Source organism: Solanum stenotomum, chromosome 8 (genome assembly GCF_019186545.1).
Source record: "Solanum stenotomum isolate F172 chromosome 8, ASM1918654v1, whole genome shotgun sequence".
In the NCBI taxonomy this organism is placed as follows: domain Eukaryota; kingdom Viridiplantae; phylum Streptophyta; class Magnoliopsida; order Solanales; family Solanaceae; genus Solanum; species Solanum stenotomum.
In genome coordinates this window covers 6,827,548-6,846,401 of record NC_064289.1, presented here as the reverse complement: position 1 = coordinate 6,846,401, position 18,854 = coordinate 6,827,548, and the positions used below count along the sequence as shown (strand labels likewise).

At 31.9% G+C, this 18,854-nt stretch overlaps 2 protein-coding genes and 1 non-coding gene across 4 annotated transcripts; 1 reads left to right on the top strand and 2 right to left on the bottom strand.

Moving 5' to 3' along the window:
• Nucleotides 1–523: 523 nt before the first annotated feature.
• LOC125872191 (dof zinc finger protein DOF5.6) lies at nucleotides 524–2,430 on the top strand. The gene is made up of 2 exons (XM_049552894.1): nucleotides 524–686; nucleotides 1,395–2,430. The coding sequence occupies exons 1-2, from the start codon at nucleotides 636–638 to the stop codon at nucleotides 2,187–2,189; spliced, it is 846 nt and encodes a 281-aa protein (XP_049408851.1). The 5' UTR covers nucleotides 524–635; the 3' UTR covers nucleotides 2,190–2,430.
• A 1,304-nt stretch (nucleotides 2,431–3,734) lies between these two features.
• On the bottom strand, nucleotides 3,735–7,873 carry LOC125872171 (uncharacterized). Of its 2 annotated transcripts, XM_049552867.1 has the most exons (3): nucleotides 7,639–7,873; nucleotides 7,072–7,391; nucleotides 3,735–7,020 (listed from the first exon to the last, which is right to left on the bottom strand). In XM_049552867.1, exons 2-3 carry the CDS (start codon nucleotides 7,326–7,328, stop codon nucleotides 3,915–3,917), a joined length of 3,363 nt encoding a protein of 1,120 aa, XP_049408824.1. In that variant the 5' UTR covers nucleotides 7,329–7,391; nucleotides 7,639–7,873; the 3' UTR covers nucleotides 3,735–3,914. The 2 variants fall into 2 exon arrangements, with proteins under 2 accessions (XP_049408824.1, XP_049408823.1); XM_049552866.1 differs by having other exon boundaries at nucleotides 3,735–7,391; nucleotides 7,639–7,872.
• Nucleotides 7,874–13,114: 5,241 nt separating this feature from the next.
• On the bottom strand, nucleotides 13,115–13,186 carry TRNAP-UGG (transfer RNA proline (anticodon UGG)). Its single transcript has one exon. It is a non-coding gene; the product is annotated as a tRNA-Pro (tRNA).
• Between the last annotated feature and the right edge of the window lie 5,668 nt (nucleotides 13,187–18,854).

Genomic DNA, 18,854 nt, shown 5'->3' with positions numbered 1-18,854 from the left:
TGTGATTCCGGCCTTAATTCCTTATATGATCTCGGACAATTAATTCAACATCGTTAACAACACCATATATGGTCATTAGAAAGGACACGTCATACGAGAGAATATATGCCTTGCTTGTAAGAGTCGAAGTAGAAAAGGGGTCCATACTGTCTATTGGGCCCCCAATTCTAACCCGGGGTCCACAATTTAGAGTGTTGTTTCAGTTTTTGAAGCCCAATTTGGGCCCATTACCCTTTACTCTTTATCGAGGACCCAAATATTCTCAATATAACTGTCACCGTCTGATGTATCCCACCAAACCACAAATCCAAAGTTGACAAAATCACAGCCGTCCAAATCTCCTTTATTGATGATGATACAGTCAAGATTAACCCAATGTGGGCCCTATTCAATCAACAGACAGTGGGCCGACAATAGCTAGGCCCACATAAGTTGTCTTTGTCCCCACCACATAAGGCCTTTTTCTTCCTTCATATTCACGTTCTTTAGCTCAATTTTTTTTCATTCTCACTAACCCTTTTGGATATACAGATATACACATATTATATATAGTTGTAACAAAGAAACTTTGTATTTGAAATATTTTAGTTACATATTGTTGAAAGTTTGTTCCTTTTAATATCAAGAGTGTAGTAATGGGGATTACTTCTTTGCAAGTTTGCATGGATTCATCTAACTGGCTACAGGTTTGTGTGTTACTAAATTCAATGTTGTTACATTTTCATGTTCCTTTATGGCATTCACATTTTGACAATTGAAGTTTCGTTACGAATAGATACTTTTGTAGGAGTATACATAATCTATTATCTGGTTAAATACATTACGAGATATTTAAGCATTCATTTCTAGATATTTTTGCACCTTCTAATAGACCTAAACGTACATCTCTTAGAAAAATGTTGATGCATGCCTTCAAAAATAGTGCAGGATCTGATATGAATGCTATAATATTTTTTGAGAGTCCGTAACAACATAATTCTTTTTTCTTTCCATATTGTTCGGATGCTTCAAAATCTGATTTTGACTAACCATAACCATCTCAAGTTAGTCCTACGTCTCAATTTATCTGATGTTATTTGATTTAATATGAAATTTAAGGTAGATAGACTTTTGAAACTTGACAGTCTAAGACAAGTTATACATGTTCATGTGGCTATGAATCATTTTATTAAGGGTTACATTAAATAAGCATTTTATAGTTAAATTGTTAGTACTAAATATAGAAATGTCTTTTTATTTATGGAGCGACTAAAAAAGAAAAGTATGTCACTTAATTTGAGACAAAAAGTAAAGTAAGTCTGAAATATCCGACACAAATACATTAACATTTTTTCAGAGTCCGAGCAATACCTTCCTTTTTTATCTAACTTTTACCTATGTGTTTCTATTGTCAGGACACAATTCCCGAGGAGAATGAGTTTGATTCATCTTCATCTCCATCAGGTGGTGACATTTTTACATGTTCAAGGCCATTAATGGAAAGAAAACTAAGACCCCAACATGACAAACCTATTAATTGCCCTCGTTGTGACTCAACACACACTAAATTTTGTTACTACAACAATTACAGCCTTTCTCAACCAAGGTATTTCTGTAAATCTTGTAGAAGGTACTGGACTAAAGGGGGAACTCTAAGGAATATCCCAGTAGGTGGTGGATGTAGGAAGAACAAAAAAGTATCTTCAAAGAATTCAAAGTTGTCTAATGACAATATTACCCCTCATGTTGAATCATCTCATAATTACCCTGAAATGTCATTTTCCCACTTTGGTAATTTTATGGAAAATAATAATATGAATCATAATTTCATGCATCATGCACCTATTGATTTTATGGATAGCAAGTATCAAGCTTTTGTGGGGACTACTAGTACAAGAAATCAAGATTTTCTTGGGAATGTTAATGTTGGTACTGGTCTGATCAACGGTTATGGTGGTGAGATGGATAATTCGGGAATTGGACCACATTATAATGGAGGGTTTTGCTCTAGTGCATTTGGGATGCCTAATATGAATGGAAATATAATTAATTATGAGGGACAAAATATTACAATGGATGTTAAGCCTAATCCAAAGATTTTGTCACTTGAATGGCATGATCAAGGTTACTTGAATGGAGGACTAGGAACTTGGAGTGGACTGATGAATAATGGTTATGGATCAACCACGACGACGAATTCGTTAGTATGAGGATTAAATTAAATCATCAAGGCTTACAGTCAAGTGATATCGATGGATATATAGGTGTTGGTTCAATTATCGTTATAGCACTAAGCTAAGTTACTTTTCACTTTAGTAACTACTTAATTTCAATTTATGTTTGTTAATCTCATGTTGTAATCATGAGTGGTTGAGATTATCTCAGGTATAATTATTAGTCCTGAATTATCACTTATGTACTGGTTTTGTACTGATCAATATTCCTTTTTTTGTGAAGGATTTTGCTTAGTTTAATTAATTAAAGTAATTAGGATGTTAAGTGTGAATGTGATATTTTTAGAAGCTGTTCAAATTCGACCATGTCTTAAATATCCATAAGTTTTTGGTTATTCACATTTGTAATGTTGCAAATCTTGGTCAGCTAGCACTGTATATAAATAATGCTAGTGTTGAGAAATTCAAAGTTGTAGGCTTGTTGGATTTGATCAGATATCGAGGAAGATATTGTTCACCACTATTTTCTTTATGTGACTTGGCATAAAATTTAGATAAGTCTTCATTCTTTTTATACAGATTAAAAGAAAAAATATGTCACGAATAGAAAGAAAGAGTATAATATTATTTTTTATGTTAAAAAAAAATGTGCTTAGTACTTGGATATGATAGGGGAGAATGTAGTAGCAATTATTTTAGCATCATATTTATTTTTTATTTGTCGACGTCATTTTGTTTGGTGAATCAATTATTGGTCTGGATTTGGAACTTTGGAGTTTGGACTAGTACTTTTATGACAGTAAAAGAGAGAGAATTATCTCTTTTCAGTTCATTACGTAATTAAAAAGAGTCAATAACTTCTTTAACTTCACGGTAAAATTTTGGTGACATTATTAGTTTTGTAGGTGAAATTTCAGAAAAGCGTCATCTAAAATATTCAAGTGCGGGAGTATTATATATAATACGGGAAAAATAATTTTATTGGATGTTTATCATCTCCCACCAACACTAGGTATAAAATAAATTAGGATGGATGGAAAGAATCACCTAGTGCCTACCAATTCTATGAAATATTTGTCACTTGCCACAAACAATTAGTACCAAATAACTCTGATCATCAAAATTAGGACACTTGAAAGATCACACAGTATTTTTTTTTAATCTCCACTCAGGTTCAATTTCACTATAATTTAGATTTTTTATATATTTATTTATTTCCCACCCAATTATCCAGTAACAACATTGAAGCCCGACTAAATCCGAATTTAATCCACATTGAGAGTAAAGCAGTCTCTATCCGACATTGAGGGTAAAACGCTTCCTAACAAAGAAATCCTTAGCGATAAAGCGCTCCCCGACTATAGTTTAGATTTGCTCCTATGTCTAATCCCAAATTTAAAACTCTTATGACAGTTATTGTTCGAAAACAAAACCTATAAGGTATACTTGGCGTTAAAGAATCGCAGGAAATACGGATATTGATATAATGGACTCCCATCTTTTGACTTAAGATGAAGTTGATTGATTATACTTTCTAATCCATAGAGACAGAAAGAAAGAAAGAAAATTAGGCATTGAGGTTGTCCAACATCCATTCATTCAATAAAGAAGGCAACACAGAGCAGTAGCCCAGGAGAGAACTACTGAAAATAAACAGGCGAGATAAAACACGGGGTTCTCAACAACAGTCGCATAAATATCCTAATTAATTAGATTCACAGTTTCAATGACAACTAAGAAACTACCAACACTTATTATCAACTACGACGAAGAAGAACCAACCATGTTGCTTACCTTTTCCAAGAAGCCTTTCACCTCGCTTTCCAACTTCGCTTTCATCTCGGGGGAAATATTATCACCAGCCTTCTCAAGCATTGTTGTCATTGACTCCAGATTCTGTTTTATCACCACCAGATCAGGTCCCTCACCTCCAGAAAGTACACTAGGGGACTGAAGTGCATCCACGGACGTCTGTGTGTTGTTACAAGTTGAAACATGACGGAGACGATAACTGACAAGGGAAGGTCCAAATGGGTTTCTGCTTTGTAAACTCTGCAAGGCTTCCATAGCATCACTATCCTTTTCAAAGACAACCTGGGCAGTAGAATCATTCAGGTACAAAGTTTTGGATTCCTCTAACGGACCAAAACTGGCAAAAGTAGCAGTGATATATTCTTTAGAAGGCACTGGTGAACCCGGTGTAAAGTATAGCAGAAGAGTGTTGTGATCTCCATTAGGATTGGGTATCCCAATGGCAGCAGATTTAGTAGCTCTTCTCCTTTTTTGCTTGGGTTTAGCTTGACCTGAGACACAACTCATTTCTGTGACCTCCTTTCCCTTCAAATTCGGATCGGTGACCTGTCCATTCAAATCTGGTAGGGCTGAAGAATTATTCTGAATGTTTAATGCTTTCTCTTTCCTTTTCCTTTTCTTGCCTTCTGCTTTTGCAGATGAAACCAGACCAGTGATCTGTGAAATATTTGGTAATGAGCTACCTGCAGCATGAATTTCATTGGCATTTGATTGTCCAGCTAAAAGTTCAGTATTCGGGAGGGAACACGCCCCCTGTACCCCAAACATGTTATCTGGTTGAGGACCACCTTCCAAGGGTAACGAGCCGGTGACTTCCACACTTTTCAGCATTGGAATGAACTGGGTGTTGCCTTTGCTCACATCTGGCAGATTCTCAGAAACCAACTCTTCCTTCTTCCTCCTCCTCCTCTTAGGTTCAAGTTTACCTTGAGTAGGAGCAGGACCTATAACCTGCATATTTTCAACTGACAAACCCGCGTTGTTTACATTCAAGTCTGGTAGTCCACCTAATACCCCAATCTCATTATGAACCACAGCTGCAATTGCCGCCTTCTTTCTCTGTCTGTGAACTACTCCTTTTTTGAGTGTATCAGGTCCTGTCTGTACAGAATCAATAAGGGGAGAGCCATTCATACTGGTACCATCTGCAGTCATCCTAGGTAAGTTGGTTTTAGAGCTAAACTTGGGACCAGTTGCATTTATTCCATCACTTTTCTTTCTACCTCTCTTCTTGGGGAGAACATTCGGAAGAGGCTGTCCTTCTACTTGCAGATCATATCCTCCTGAGGCCAAAATATTATCAGACTGCAAAGTTTCCTGACACCCTAAAGTAGCTTCCTTGTATTCATCCATCTGAACTTCAGGATCTCTGAATGCTCTAAAACTCAAGTAAAAATCCCGGATTGGAATGGGACACGTGCTTTGAATAGGATAGAAGCAATCAAGAGCTGTCTGATGGAGTTCTTGGAGCATTTCTGCCGAAGAGGCAGCACCGAAATCTGCATTATTGCAAATATCATTGTCATTAACAGATTTCCTCGATTTCCTTAGTGAGGTCTTGTTACTGTTGTTACCAATTGATGTGGAGACCACAGATGGATTGGAGGAGGTCTTTCCTCCACCAGGAGTAACTTCCTCACAATCTTCAGTTTCATCTTCTCCCTGACCAAGTGAATTCTTACGGGAGGCCCAACTGTTTACATAAGGATATGACAGGTACTTGCTCTTCTTCCGTTCTCGCGACTCAAAAGATTTTCCTCCGGCATTTTCATTCGCAATCTGTGAACGGGATATCATGCTCCTCATTCCTCTAGGAGACTCCAATGAGCCAGACAGCTCCATCTCAGTCATTTTAATATCATCAGAACCACTTCTACAGCTCTTAAGGACACTATCACCACTAGACAGCTTGTCCAGATCTTCATCCTTGCTTACTGATATCAGATTATTTGTTGGCCTGAGTTTGTACAAAGGCAATTGCTTATGGCCTATTGAAGTGTAAAAGGCAGATAGGCAATTCTCAGCAACTGTGAACTCAACATTACCTGGGCTACGAAGACCCAAAGCACGTGATTTGATGAATTCGAGTAAGTTTGAAGGTTCAAATTGAGATGCCGAAAAAACACTACCCCCATTCTCATCTTCCTTTGAAGGAAAATTTTGAGCAGCAACTTGATTTTCTTTTGAAAAACAAGAACAGGTCATCTCCTGTTTCACGCGCCTACCAAACTCGCCCAAAGCCTTCTCTATTGCAGCATAAAAGCTTCTAGACTTATTCTGGCGAGACATCAGCTCAAAATACCCTATAAAGGGCTTTAACTGGAATGGCCGGCACCAAACAGAACTAGTGTTACCAAAATGCTTAACAAAGAAACCATCCATATGATTACACTTCCCAGCATCTTTTGTTGTGTGCGGATCACAAATCATTCCCGGCCACCACAAGTCAGTCTTCATTTTTACCCATACCAAGTCACCCACAGCAAAATTGTGTTCTTGATTATCACTGACATTACCTTCTGCTTCATTCCCATTGACACCCATAGGGTTGTCAGTTTCCATGTAAAACGTGCAATCTGGACCAAATACATCCACTGTCAGAGAAATACCATTCCCAGAAACTTCTATCTTTGTAGGAGAATCATTTACGTGCACCTTTGACGTGTCAATATCTTCCACAGCATCAGCCACACCAATTTTCTCAACCCCATTATCAAGAGACTCGTTAAATTCAGCACCCGATTCTTGAGTTCCATGTTTCAAAGTCCCTCCTTCCATCAGACCATCAAGTGAAACATCCTCGTTCTCCAGGCCAAGTGCCTCTAAATCAATAGTATCATCCACATCTCCAAACTTGTTCTCGATCTCAACTCCCTCAAGATCATTATAATCATCCACATTTGCAAGCTTATTCTCACTCTCAACTGTCCCCTGTCCGTCCACTAGCTTCTGCTCAGTATCAACACTCTCCAAACCATTATTATAATCCACATTTGCTAACTTCTCATCACTCTTAACTCCCTCTGAATCAATGTTATCATATCCATCCACTACCCTCTCCTCACTCTTAACCTCTGAATCAATGTTATCATATCCATCCACTAACTTCTGCTCAAACCCCACTCCCATTAACTCTAATTCAGTTCCATCAACCACATTTTCTATATTCTTGTGCACATTAGCATTTCCAACACCTGATGGAACCTCTGTGACTGTGACCGATTCAGAAACAGCACCACTCTCACTTAAGCTAGATACAACAGAAACCTTTTCTAGGGTTTTACCATCTGGGGTTTGGCTTAAAACTGGTTTATAATCCACAGAACCCTCCACTAGGGTTTCTGAAATCTTCTGTGTTTCCATTACTAACTAAAACTTTAAAGTCTCAACTTTTCCACAAATCAAAAGCTACCCCTCAGTTCATCTCTGGATTAAAATTAAAAAAACAAAACAGAAATAAGCATACAACCAACAAAAATCAAGAACAGAATTCAAAAAAAAGAAAACTCTTAAACCAAACTAAAGATATAAACTTTACTGTAAACAAACAAAGATACACATCAAAAATGACAAATTAACAAAACCATTAAACAGAACTTAGAAAAAAAAAGGGTTAAAGAGATCTGATCAGAACAAATCAAGTAAAAAGAGAAAAAGGGTATGTGATTTTCACCTTCTTTCTCTGTTCTTCTTCTGCCACAGCAATCAAAAGGGATGTTTTTTCTTGTTTTGTTGTATATCAAAATGGGGATTTTTTTGGTTAAATCTTGCAGATTTCAGTGTGTTTTTGTGTTCTATGCGAGTCGGTGTTACAGCTCTACTTTAGCCTAACAAATGAGTAGCTTCACCAAAGTGACACTTCTTGAATTGGGACAACTTTGTTCATTTGGGAATTGGATTCTTCTCTTAAACCTTAGATATTTTTACTCTCTCCTAGTACTTTTAAGGCTCGTTTGGGTTTTATGCATTATACATGTATAAATTAGTCATAGGTTTTATTTTATGTGATGTTTTTTTTTTTATCTTGCTACATGACTTTTGTCCTTTTTGATCTATGAAATATTATTGTTGTGTAATTATAATAGTAATAATACGACTTGTTTTAAATCAGAAGGCTTAAATTTTGTGATCAGTCAAATATTTTTACGTAGATGAAACGATAGTGCATGATAATTCCACGTATTAGTATTATTTGTATTTTAAAGTTTTTTCGGCACGTTATATATTTTGAAAAAGATTCAACTTACTAAAATGATTTAATATTTGAGATTCGAAGTAGTATGGATTATATATCTCGGTGTATTTATTCTTATTTTGTCGTTTTCGTATAATGAGTAAGGAAAATCTTATCGTCTTTAAGTGATTTAGTAAATTTAATGTTTTAATTATTCAAAATTATAACTTTGGGCATTTAATCAAAACTTAACACGTGAATGTTGCCCTTTTTTTTAGTAGCGATAAAATCAAGTATACGAATACAAACTAAAATAAGAAAATGAAGAGAGGGAGGAGGCCCTCCTCCGGAAAAAAGATAACTAACTATGTGGTGGAGGAAAGTAAATATTAAACACTACCCTACATCAATTGATATTAGAAAAGACGCGATAATGGTAATTAATCCATTTCATTCTCCGTTTCATTTTATTTGGCTCATATTATCCACTTACTATTTTGTTGAAGAAAACATCGAGTAAATATTTAATAATTACTAAATTAATCTTATTAAGTTTTTTCAAAATCTAAATTTAATTATTAGTATTTAGTAGCATTGGAAAATCATAATAATTTTTTCTTAATTTATTAAAATAAACAAGTAAAAACGATTTATTTTAATATAAGGATCCAATAAAATGAAACGGAAAAAAATGGTGTATTAATGCCAATGTTGGTGGATGATAATGGAATTAATGTGGATAATCCTTTATTTTACAAAAGAGATCCCCTTTGGGTCATTTTGATTGGCACTATTAAATTAATCTGCCAACTGTACTACATTTTTTTATTGGGGGTTTTGGGGGAGGAGAGGGGGTGGACCAGCCACAAGTCTTATATAGAGGAAAAAAAAGCTTACATTTTAACAAGAAAGTTATCTAGTTCAAAAATGGAAAATGTATTAATGGAGTATAAAATACACCATGATTTAAAAAAATTACCCGCACTTGATATATACTCCAGTCATATTTTTACTATGGTTAAATAATTAAATTTGGTAAAACTATATAGTGATTAGTGATTACTATAACTAGATAATAATAGTGTGCGTAAAATTAATTTGATGTGAACATTAAAGAAGTGTGAATCTTTTTATCAGCATTGATATCTTTCAATTACTTTTGTTGAGCACCTTTTTATTTTCGATGTCATCTATTACTTCCTCAATTTCAAATTATTTATCGTGTTAAAAACCACTATAAATAATTTGATACAGAGTGATATAACGATAACAAAACCAAAAACATATGAAGATCAACACTTGACAAGCTCTTGAGACAATAACAAACAACCTAAAATGAATGGATTATTACAGTTACTGGCAAGATTGATCGAGTAATCTTAACATTTTTAGCTAAATGGATAAAATAATTCATCACCTAATCGTAGTAGTTTGTAATTATTATATGTGTGTATACTCAATATAGAATAAGTGTATACATTAATTATACATTGTACTAGCTAAACATTATAATTTAAAACAATTAAAATTATTTTATTGTTAACTTTATTGCATTGTTGTGTAGTGTAAAAAGAAAAAGGAAATATCTTTTATAGTCATTTATAAATTGAATAGAAGAAAATATTATTTCTAGATTAAAGATCTCTTAAATGTAAAATAAAGAATTCTTGTAAAAGCAAATATAGCTATAAAACAAGTTTATAAAGAGCTATAAAATCAAATTTCCCTAAGGATTGAAGATAGAGAAAATAGTCAAATGTCCCCCCAACCTATTAGTCAATTTTCAACTACACACTTATACTTTACGGGGATCCTTTTAGCCCTCTAAACATTTTAAAAGTGGAATAAATACCCCTTAAAATGTCACACCCAAATTTGGGTTAGGCAGTGACATGCACGCGCCCATACCACCTATTACATATTATTTTTTAATGAAAAAATAAATTATTATTCTTTTTCTTTATTCTATTTTTGTTTTATAGTTTTTTGCTTTTCTTTTAGACCTTTTCTTCTTTTCTTTGACATCTGAAACGTAGTGTGCCATTAAAGTGAAATTGTAAGTTTCATTTGGGACCTTTAAGATTTTTCCTTTTCTTAATCTTCGTTTGAATTATATTTTCCGATAAATCTCAACTTTCATATACGAATTTTTCAATTTGAAGCATTTGGACCCTTCTCAAAATTATTTTGTGAGTTTCATGTCATTAGATATTCACCGACTTTAAAAATTTCAATTTCTTAATCTGGGTGAAAACAATTTCACCAAAGATATTTCATCCACAAATCAAAAAAAATAGTGGAGCTGTAAAACTTGTACATGCATATGGTCTTATTTTTCCGGCAGAAATTGATAATTTAATCAATCTTGGACATGCAGATCTGCATTTTATGGATTTTCTCCGATAAGAACATTGGCCGAATTTAAAAAATTGAAAGATCTAAAGTATATTTGGACGAGAGATACAAATTTAATCGGTGAAATCCTTGAAAGTTTTGAGAATTTTCAAAGTGTTGAACATATTGATTTGGCTTACAACAATCTGAAATGAGAAATTTCATTTGGGTTGTTTATATTGATGAATTTGAAGATGATGTTTTTGGGTATGATCTAAACTTGAGTTTCTTCAATTTTGCGCGTTTTTGCTTCTTGTAATCGAAATAGTGAAAATTTAGTTGTAAAAGGGGCTAGCTTGATGTGTTATTTATTTCATTTTCTCAACCGGGTTTGTTTATATTGTTCCTTTAGTGTTGTTTGCTCAGACTTATGAACATTTAACTATGAAAAAAATATTAATTTCTAATTTGATTCCATGTTTATTGTAATTTTCACAATGAAGTTGATTTAAAAAAAAATAAAAAATGAAATAGCATTAGTGGTAGCTGAAAGGTGAGGTGAGTCAATTCTATTTTCTGACAACTTAAATCCGATAAAGTGTTGAAGAAGAAGAAAGAAACGAAAATAAAAATAAAAATAAAACACATTAGAGTAAAAGGTAGCATTAATAAATTTAGAAAATCAAAAAGTTAATATGAAAAAGGGCATTCTTTTAAAGTTAAAGTTTTAATAAATAAAAAATTGCCTCTCACTCTCTTTGAGAAAGTGAACTACACTTTCTTTGCCACCTCAACATTAGGGAGCAAATAATTTAGCTTTAAAATAGTTTAAGAGGGTGATAGGACACCCGTGAAGTTGGAGTGTGTAGTTGAGATTTCGGATATAGATTGAGGGGGTTTTAGACCATTTTCTCATTGAAGATACGTTTCTTGTATAAAGTACACGATAATTTGGGCACTAATTACTTTCTATTCCAAAATTTTCCAAATTATAATAATCCCAAATTTTTCAGAACTCGCTGATTCATTGTTCCTTCGACCAATACATAGCAAACAATACATAATATGTATAAGATATATAAGTTTTGTATTAGATACAAAATGATAAATCAGATTCATATTGATTTAGGTTTGAAATAATTGGGTAATGTATCAAGAATAACATTTGTACTAGATACATTGTGCACTAACAAAGTTATAATGTATCTGATAGAGGTGAAGTGATATATCCAGACGGTAAGTGAGAGAGAAGAAAAAAAAGGGATTTTTATAATTAATTCAAATGATTGAAATATTTAGATATTATGTTATCCTAAATCATGTAATTACGTAATTTTTCCATTTTTCTTTCTTTTAGTAATAGAGCCTTTCAAGCCCATCATTAGCCTGCTAAAATAGATGGTGGGCCTTGGTCCCAGTAGAGGAACCATACCTACTAGGCCCAGTCTTCTTCTAACTTAAGAGACGTCTTAAAATTTCAACTTACTCGTGTTGATTAATTAAGAGGGTTGTCGTTAGAGCTGTCAATATGGGCTAGCCCACTCCATCCGGGCAAACCCATACAGGCTTTGACATTTTACGGGTCAGGCCGGGCTAGCCCATTTTTGTTGTGGGCCAGAAAACGATCGGCCCAACCCACAAGTACGTGGGCTACAGGCTTGCCGGGCCAGCCCGCTTTTTTTAAAATTATATTTTTTTTATAATTATTAAAATAAATTATAAATTATAATTTTAAAATATTATCATAAATATCGACAAAACAATATTACATCATGTTAATGTTACTCCTTGTTAATCAAATCTATAAATAAAATTATCTTTATAATATTTATTAAGGTTTTTTCAAATAAAAGTATAAATATCTAAATAGAAATATCAACCTAATTGTTTTGTCACATTAAAACACAAAAAATGTGACAATATTCCAACCATGAAAAAGTTAAAAATAAACTCCTTAAAAAAAAATTATGAAACTTATGGCGTATCTAACACATCATGAAATCTATGGCGTATCCAACACTTCATGATCATCTTCATCAAGCATATCTGAATCAGCTTGTGGCAAAGTTGTCTTAACATCTTCATTTTCATCTGTAATTTATATGCAGTTTCCATTAGTTAAATATTAAATAGATTTTGAGTTTGGACTCTCTTTAATTTTAAATTTTAATATTATATTAAATTTTTTAAATTATTTTTATTTGGCCCACGGGCCGGCCCTACCTATATTTCTCAAGCCCCACAAATCAGCGGGCTTATTCAGGCCGGGCTAAAAAGCCCTTTTCTTAAATGGGCTCCAAAAATCTTAGCCCAGCCCTATTAAATCCCGGGTTAGGCCAGGCCAGCCCAACGGGCCTAGCCCATATTGACGGCTCTAGTTGTCGTTACTCCTTTCACTATGCGTATAAAAGATAGACACTATAAAATGAAAGAAAAAGCTATACGTAAAAAAAATTTAAAATTCCTCAATTATAGAACTCTAGTCTACACAAATAAGCAAAAATATTTTTCCAAAAATATTTTCCTTCATCCCGATCACACCTAAGTGAATAAAAAAAAAAGAGACACCTAAGTTAAAGAATTAAAAAAAGAGAGGGGCATTCCGAGAATCGAACTCGGAGAGGAGAATTAAAAAAAGAGAGGGGCATTCCGAGAATCGAACTCGGGACCTCTCGCACCCAAAGCGAGAATCATACCACTAGACCAAATGCCCTGCTCTGTTACTGTACTCTTCTTTATTCTATAAAAAGAAACACTTGAATAGACTTTTAAACAAATTTGATGTTTAGTGAGTGAAAATTTGAGAAACTATCCATTTCTAATTTTGGTTTTGAGCCAAGGATTTATCGAAAACAATTTTGTAATAAACTCAAATCTAAAGTAATAGTAACAAACTTCTCAACTACATTAATAAGACTTAAAATTCAATAACAATTCTCCAAAGTAAGCGTAACAACAAAAATGGTCAAAGCCCCAAACAAACATATAGAAAAATATCTAAAGTAAGACTACGGATTGATAGACGGAAGAAGGGAGATGAGGAGAACCAGACTTTCACAAAACAATAAGTATAACCTCTCTTTCTAACTTCTCTTCCTTTTAAACTCGTTGCTACTTGGGCTTGGATCCCAAATCAACCTTTGCGAAGGTCTTTTGGTCTTATTACTTTTTCTTGGCCAATAACCTAATTCTGTGACGTAAATTCATGTCGGGCTAGGGTTGATTCATAACAAATTTCCTTACTATCACAAGGTTGCTAAAATTTGCATATACAATACACTCCTCAGACCTTGTTTGTAAGATTACACTAAATTTGTCATAAGTGACTGTTACTTATAAAAGATTGCAAAATCTACAGTAAATTATTGGACTTGACAAGTAAAGCTTTAGGACGAAGGCCCAATACTAACTTCAACTTGGTCCAAAATTTGCATTTCGTAAGTAGTGGCCTTTTAAAGTGACTACTTGGTATTCCCTTTGTTCGTTTTTACTTGTCAACTTTGTACCCAATAAATAAAGTCTATGTTTTATTACATACTTTTATTTATTAAGGGCAAAAAATATATTTTTCTCTTGATATATTAATGTGAACAAGTAAAAGTTAAGATTTATTTCTAATATAATGGACAAATAAAAATAAACGGCAAGAGTATTTTTTGTTTTAATTATCATTTCCCTTCTCATTTTCCAATCAACCACCTTGAAAATAATCAAATCATAAACATGTGACTAGACATTGGTAATTTTTATGAGAACTAAATGATCGGACGTGAGTCACGATTACGTTTACTGATCTACTATATTAAAAATAAATTTTCAATTTTAAAGGAGATTTTTTTTTTGTTTCTCTTAACATTGACTACTTATTTCAAATCATTTTCAAATTCATTAATGATAATTTATCAATTAATTAATATGAATATCATGATAAAATATACACTTCATTTAATAATATTTTAAAATTATTTAAAGCTCATTGTGAACAAATAAAAATGAACGTGAAAAATATTGTGCTCATACTTCAAAAGAAAATTAATCAAATTGGCTCAAAGATAAGAAAATGAAAAGATGTTAGTGGAAACAATAATGTATAGAGTCTTCCCATATAAAAATGACAATTTAGCAGCTAGTAGACTATATTTATTTTCAACTTTAATTTGCTGTAAAAGAAGAAACAAATAGAAAAAAAATTCTCAATGTGATGAACATTTTTTTCTAATTTGGAAATGTACTTCAATCTACATTGCATTATTGAGGTTTATTTGATTAGACCAACTTTATATTATTTTACAAGTGGAGTTTTTTTTTCTCTTTATTTCCTACATTATATAGTTGTTGATTAAAAAAAAAGGCATGCATATGCGTTGCATGTATTCAAAAAAGTTGTGTAAATTAATAATCATGCAAGTGGAAATTATATTTGCCAATGAATGGAAAGAATGATTTTTTGTTGTCTTCAATGCAACGTTTTCTTTTTTCTCAATCAAATCAACTCTTCTTTTTGCTCCTATTATTTTCGTCTTTATCTTTTAGCTTATGTGGGGGCGTTTGATAGTATGATAAAAATGATAATTAATATACGCATGTCAAATTAAATGATTAAATGAAATAGGTTGCGCCTAAAATCATCTCAAGCATTGATGTAGTTAGGAAGTTATTTTTTTGAAAAACTCCTATTAAAATAAAATTATCCAATAAAGAAGCTAGTACCAAGTGAACTCATATAATTGACCTAAATGGAAGAGAAAAAAATAGTAGAGAAATTAGACATGATGCTCACTGAACTTTGGAGATGAGGACAATAAGTGCTTTCGAGAAAATTAAGATCTATCACATATTTGAAATTAATCATATATGAATTTTTTTTCATCTCACAAATTGATGAACCCAAAACTTATAACTTTAGGTCCACAAAACTTTGGTTATGTTCAACTAAATTGTACAAAAATAAATAAATTGAACTCATTCAATTGGTATCAATTATATGAGGCAAAAAATAAAAAATTTCAATTTACTCTATTTTTTATAAATAAAAAAATATAAGTAGGATTTTACAAGTTGCAAACAAAATGTAAGTAGAGGGTGATTACACACATCATTTCGTCTTACTGTCAATTTGTCTGAATAGGTTAACATTCATATAACTATTACTATTCAGTATATGGGGCCGCGAATGAGACTATTTGTCTCTTAATCAGCATTTTCAAGTTTGAGCCCTGAGTCTCATTTGTAGGATTGGCATGTGCAAATCAATACAAATGGGAATGTGGTCCAACAATGCCAATTTGTTGAAAGGAGATTCTAGAATTTTATGATATTAAATATTGATTTCTTGTTCTTTTTGTAAGCAAAAGATACTTTAAGAAATCACATTGGCCTAGAAATCTATCTTTTGCAAAAAAATTATGTATTGATCTTTACATTTATATAATATGTTTATTTATATGCATTTGAGAATTACATCATTTTCAATTTATTGCTTTTATTAGAGTTCATTGAATGATTAGGAGGGCATTGGAATTGTGTGGCTCTGACAATAATTTTATGGCAACAATAATATTGTTGGAAAAAAACTAATATTTATTGCAACAATAACTTTTTGTTGCTAGATATCATTTTAAGCTACAACTACATGACTTTTAACAACCTAATATAAGTTGTGGCAACGACATTTTTTGTTGCGCTTAGTTCACTTTTGGCAACAACATTTTTTGTTGTTGTGTATACTTATCGCATCGGGGTTTAAGGCAACGACATGCAACAACTTTTTTGTCGTTGCCAAAAGTATTTAGCAACAATACACAATATATAGCAACAAAATTTTTTGTTGGTAAATGCCTTATTTCTTGTAGTGTAGAGCGTTCTCTCCCCCTCCCCCTCAAATGGGATCCTACATAGAGCGAATATAAAATAAGCTCCAATACGAATATTAAACAACAGGTGGAAATTTTTTGAAAAAAAAAAAAAACTATTACTAACCATGCTTAATTTGGACCTTGCATTGTATATGGTCTATCTATTAACTTGCACCAATCAACCATACTACTTTATCAAGAAAGTTTAGGATAAACTTGTCTTGTTTCTAATTATGTTTTTTTTTTTTGTTTTTATTCGATATTAGATATTTATTTAGAGTCTAATTAATTTAATTCGATCTTGTTCTTCAATATTTTCTTCTTCTATCATGGAGTTACTTTGTCTTTAAAGTTTTGAGAATATATTGTGAATTTCTCAAAACTCTAATATAGATGGAAGTATTTATTAATGATCAACTCTGGAAAGGAAAAGGCACACTTAATAATTATTTTTATATAATCAAACAAACAATACATAATATGTTTTTGTCGTTTAATTCAAGTGACAGCCAACTTATTATGCAAAAGAAAAGCTCTACTGTTTAATTACAACAAATTAAAGTTATTCCTTTAGTATCAATTTATTTGTCACATTTTTTATAGTCTATTAAAATTAAATACATGACATGTTTAGCACCATGAAATCACGATCGGAATATAGTTTATCATATATGAGTGTTTGACATATTTTTAGATAACGAGATTAAAAATTAACTTTTTTACTTTTTTAAATTTCGTGTCATCGATGTATAACTGCACGTGTAACTTTTACTTTCTTTTCGTCCGTACAGCCATGGTGTTTGTTACGGGAGAAAGTAAACTTGTCCTTTGGTGCTGCAAATAGCTTATTTATGTTTCTTTTCATTTAATAACTGCTGAGATAAGTTCTTTTTTAGTTCTTTTAAAACCAAAAAGAAAATACTTTAACGTTTTTTATTATTAAAAAAAAAAAAAAGATGTGTCTTAACGAGAAAAACATGTGGGGACCTTAGTGCTTAATTTTTTTTAAAAGTAAAAAGGAACCAGCTTCTAATTGATTTATTTAAATTATAACAAGAGAGGCCTCTTTGTATAGTAATCATATTTATGAATTTAATTTCTATATAAAGATAATCTATATATTAGTAAATTTAACTCATTGTAAAAGTTGCAACGTTAACCCATCGGAAAGTCACAACTCATTCAATATGAAACTATTCAAATTATATTATTATTTTTCATATATTTTTATTAAAAAAAACAATTCATTTCCTATTTACACTTTTTAAAACACAACAATCTCATTATTTATTCATTAAATTCATAAACCTAATTTAGCTACAGTTCTAAGCATTTGCAAAAACAACATTAAGGGACCACATCTCCACCAAGTGTTATTGGTGACTCAAAGATAAATTTAATCAATTAATTAAATTTTCTAAATTCATTTGTTACTTATAATAAATTTTATACTGTGTCGATTTTTGGTTCTATTTTGTGTAAATGCAGTTAGACGTCATTTTTAATTAGTCAACTTATGTTGGAAATTCATTAAAAACTAGTACGATAGATGCAGTTCATCTTGTCGTTTTTAGTTTCTGTCCTTTTATTAAATTTTATATATAAATATATAAACATCAGAATCCAAATTAGTTGCTTGATGTATTAAGAAAATAAAATTAATTAACACAAACATTTCTAACACCTCCAATTATATTGATTTTAATTAATTAAGAAGTCAAATGATGATCATTTAGAATTATTTCGTTATAATTGTCCTATTATGAGTTTTATAATCAATTCTTTGGTACGACCAATTTTTGACAGCTTGCGTGTTTACATTAAGATCAAATTCATGTCCTTAATATTTCTATATGCAAATGTGGACCATTTTATTTCCAAGCTATAACGTAAATAATATAGAGTGAACAGTAAAAAATATATCTAAAATATTTTAATATTTTAAATTTTATATCTGAATTATTTGGTGTGTCAGTTTTTCACCTGAAAGATCACTCCCCATTTAGCAAAACACATTTCAACTATTAGTTGTTTGAGTTTTATACCCGAACTTTCAAGTAGAAAAATTGAAAAACTAGTAGTCGTGATGATTTTTGATAATTAATAATTGATAATAGTTCATGTAAGAAACTAACATACCTGATAATTCAGATATAAAACTTAAAAAAAGGAGATATTTTAAATATGATATGTTTTTGACTATTAACTAAAAAAATATAACAAATTATTAAAATTAAGAATTAGAGATAGACAAACCATGTAGCTAAATAACAAAATATCATGTGATCACTAATCCTATTTTGCGATTAGTACTAACAAATTATCAAAAAATTATGTTAGCTGCGATCTGCGAGCGATTTAATTTTTTAGTGACGGTCGCATCCAAGCCAATAATTCGTGTACAACTTGCTATAACTAAATAAAATACAAAAAATCTTACATAAGCATATTCCCTTTAAGAGAAGTCCATTCTCATATACACTAAAAAAATTGGAGTTAATTTTCATCCTTTTGTGTCTTCTCATA

Coding starts and splice junctions, on each gene's coding strand:
- LOC125872171 (XM_049552866.1), bottom strand. CDS start 7,328: ATGGAAACACAGAAGATTTCAGAAACCCTAGTGGAGGGTTCTGTGGAT.
- LOC125872191 (XM_049552894.1), top strand. CDS start 636: ATGGGGATTACTTCTTTGCAAGTTTGCATGGATTCATCTAACTGGCTA. Junction 687..1,394: donor ATTCATCTAACTGGCTACAG/GTTTGTGTGTTA, acceptor TTCTATTGTCAG/GACACAATTCCCGAGGAGAA.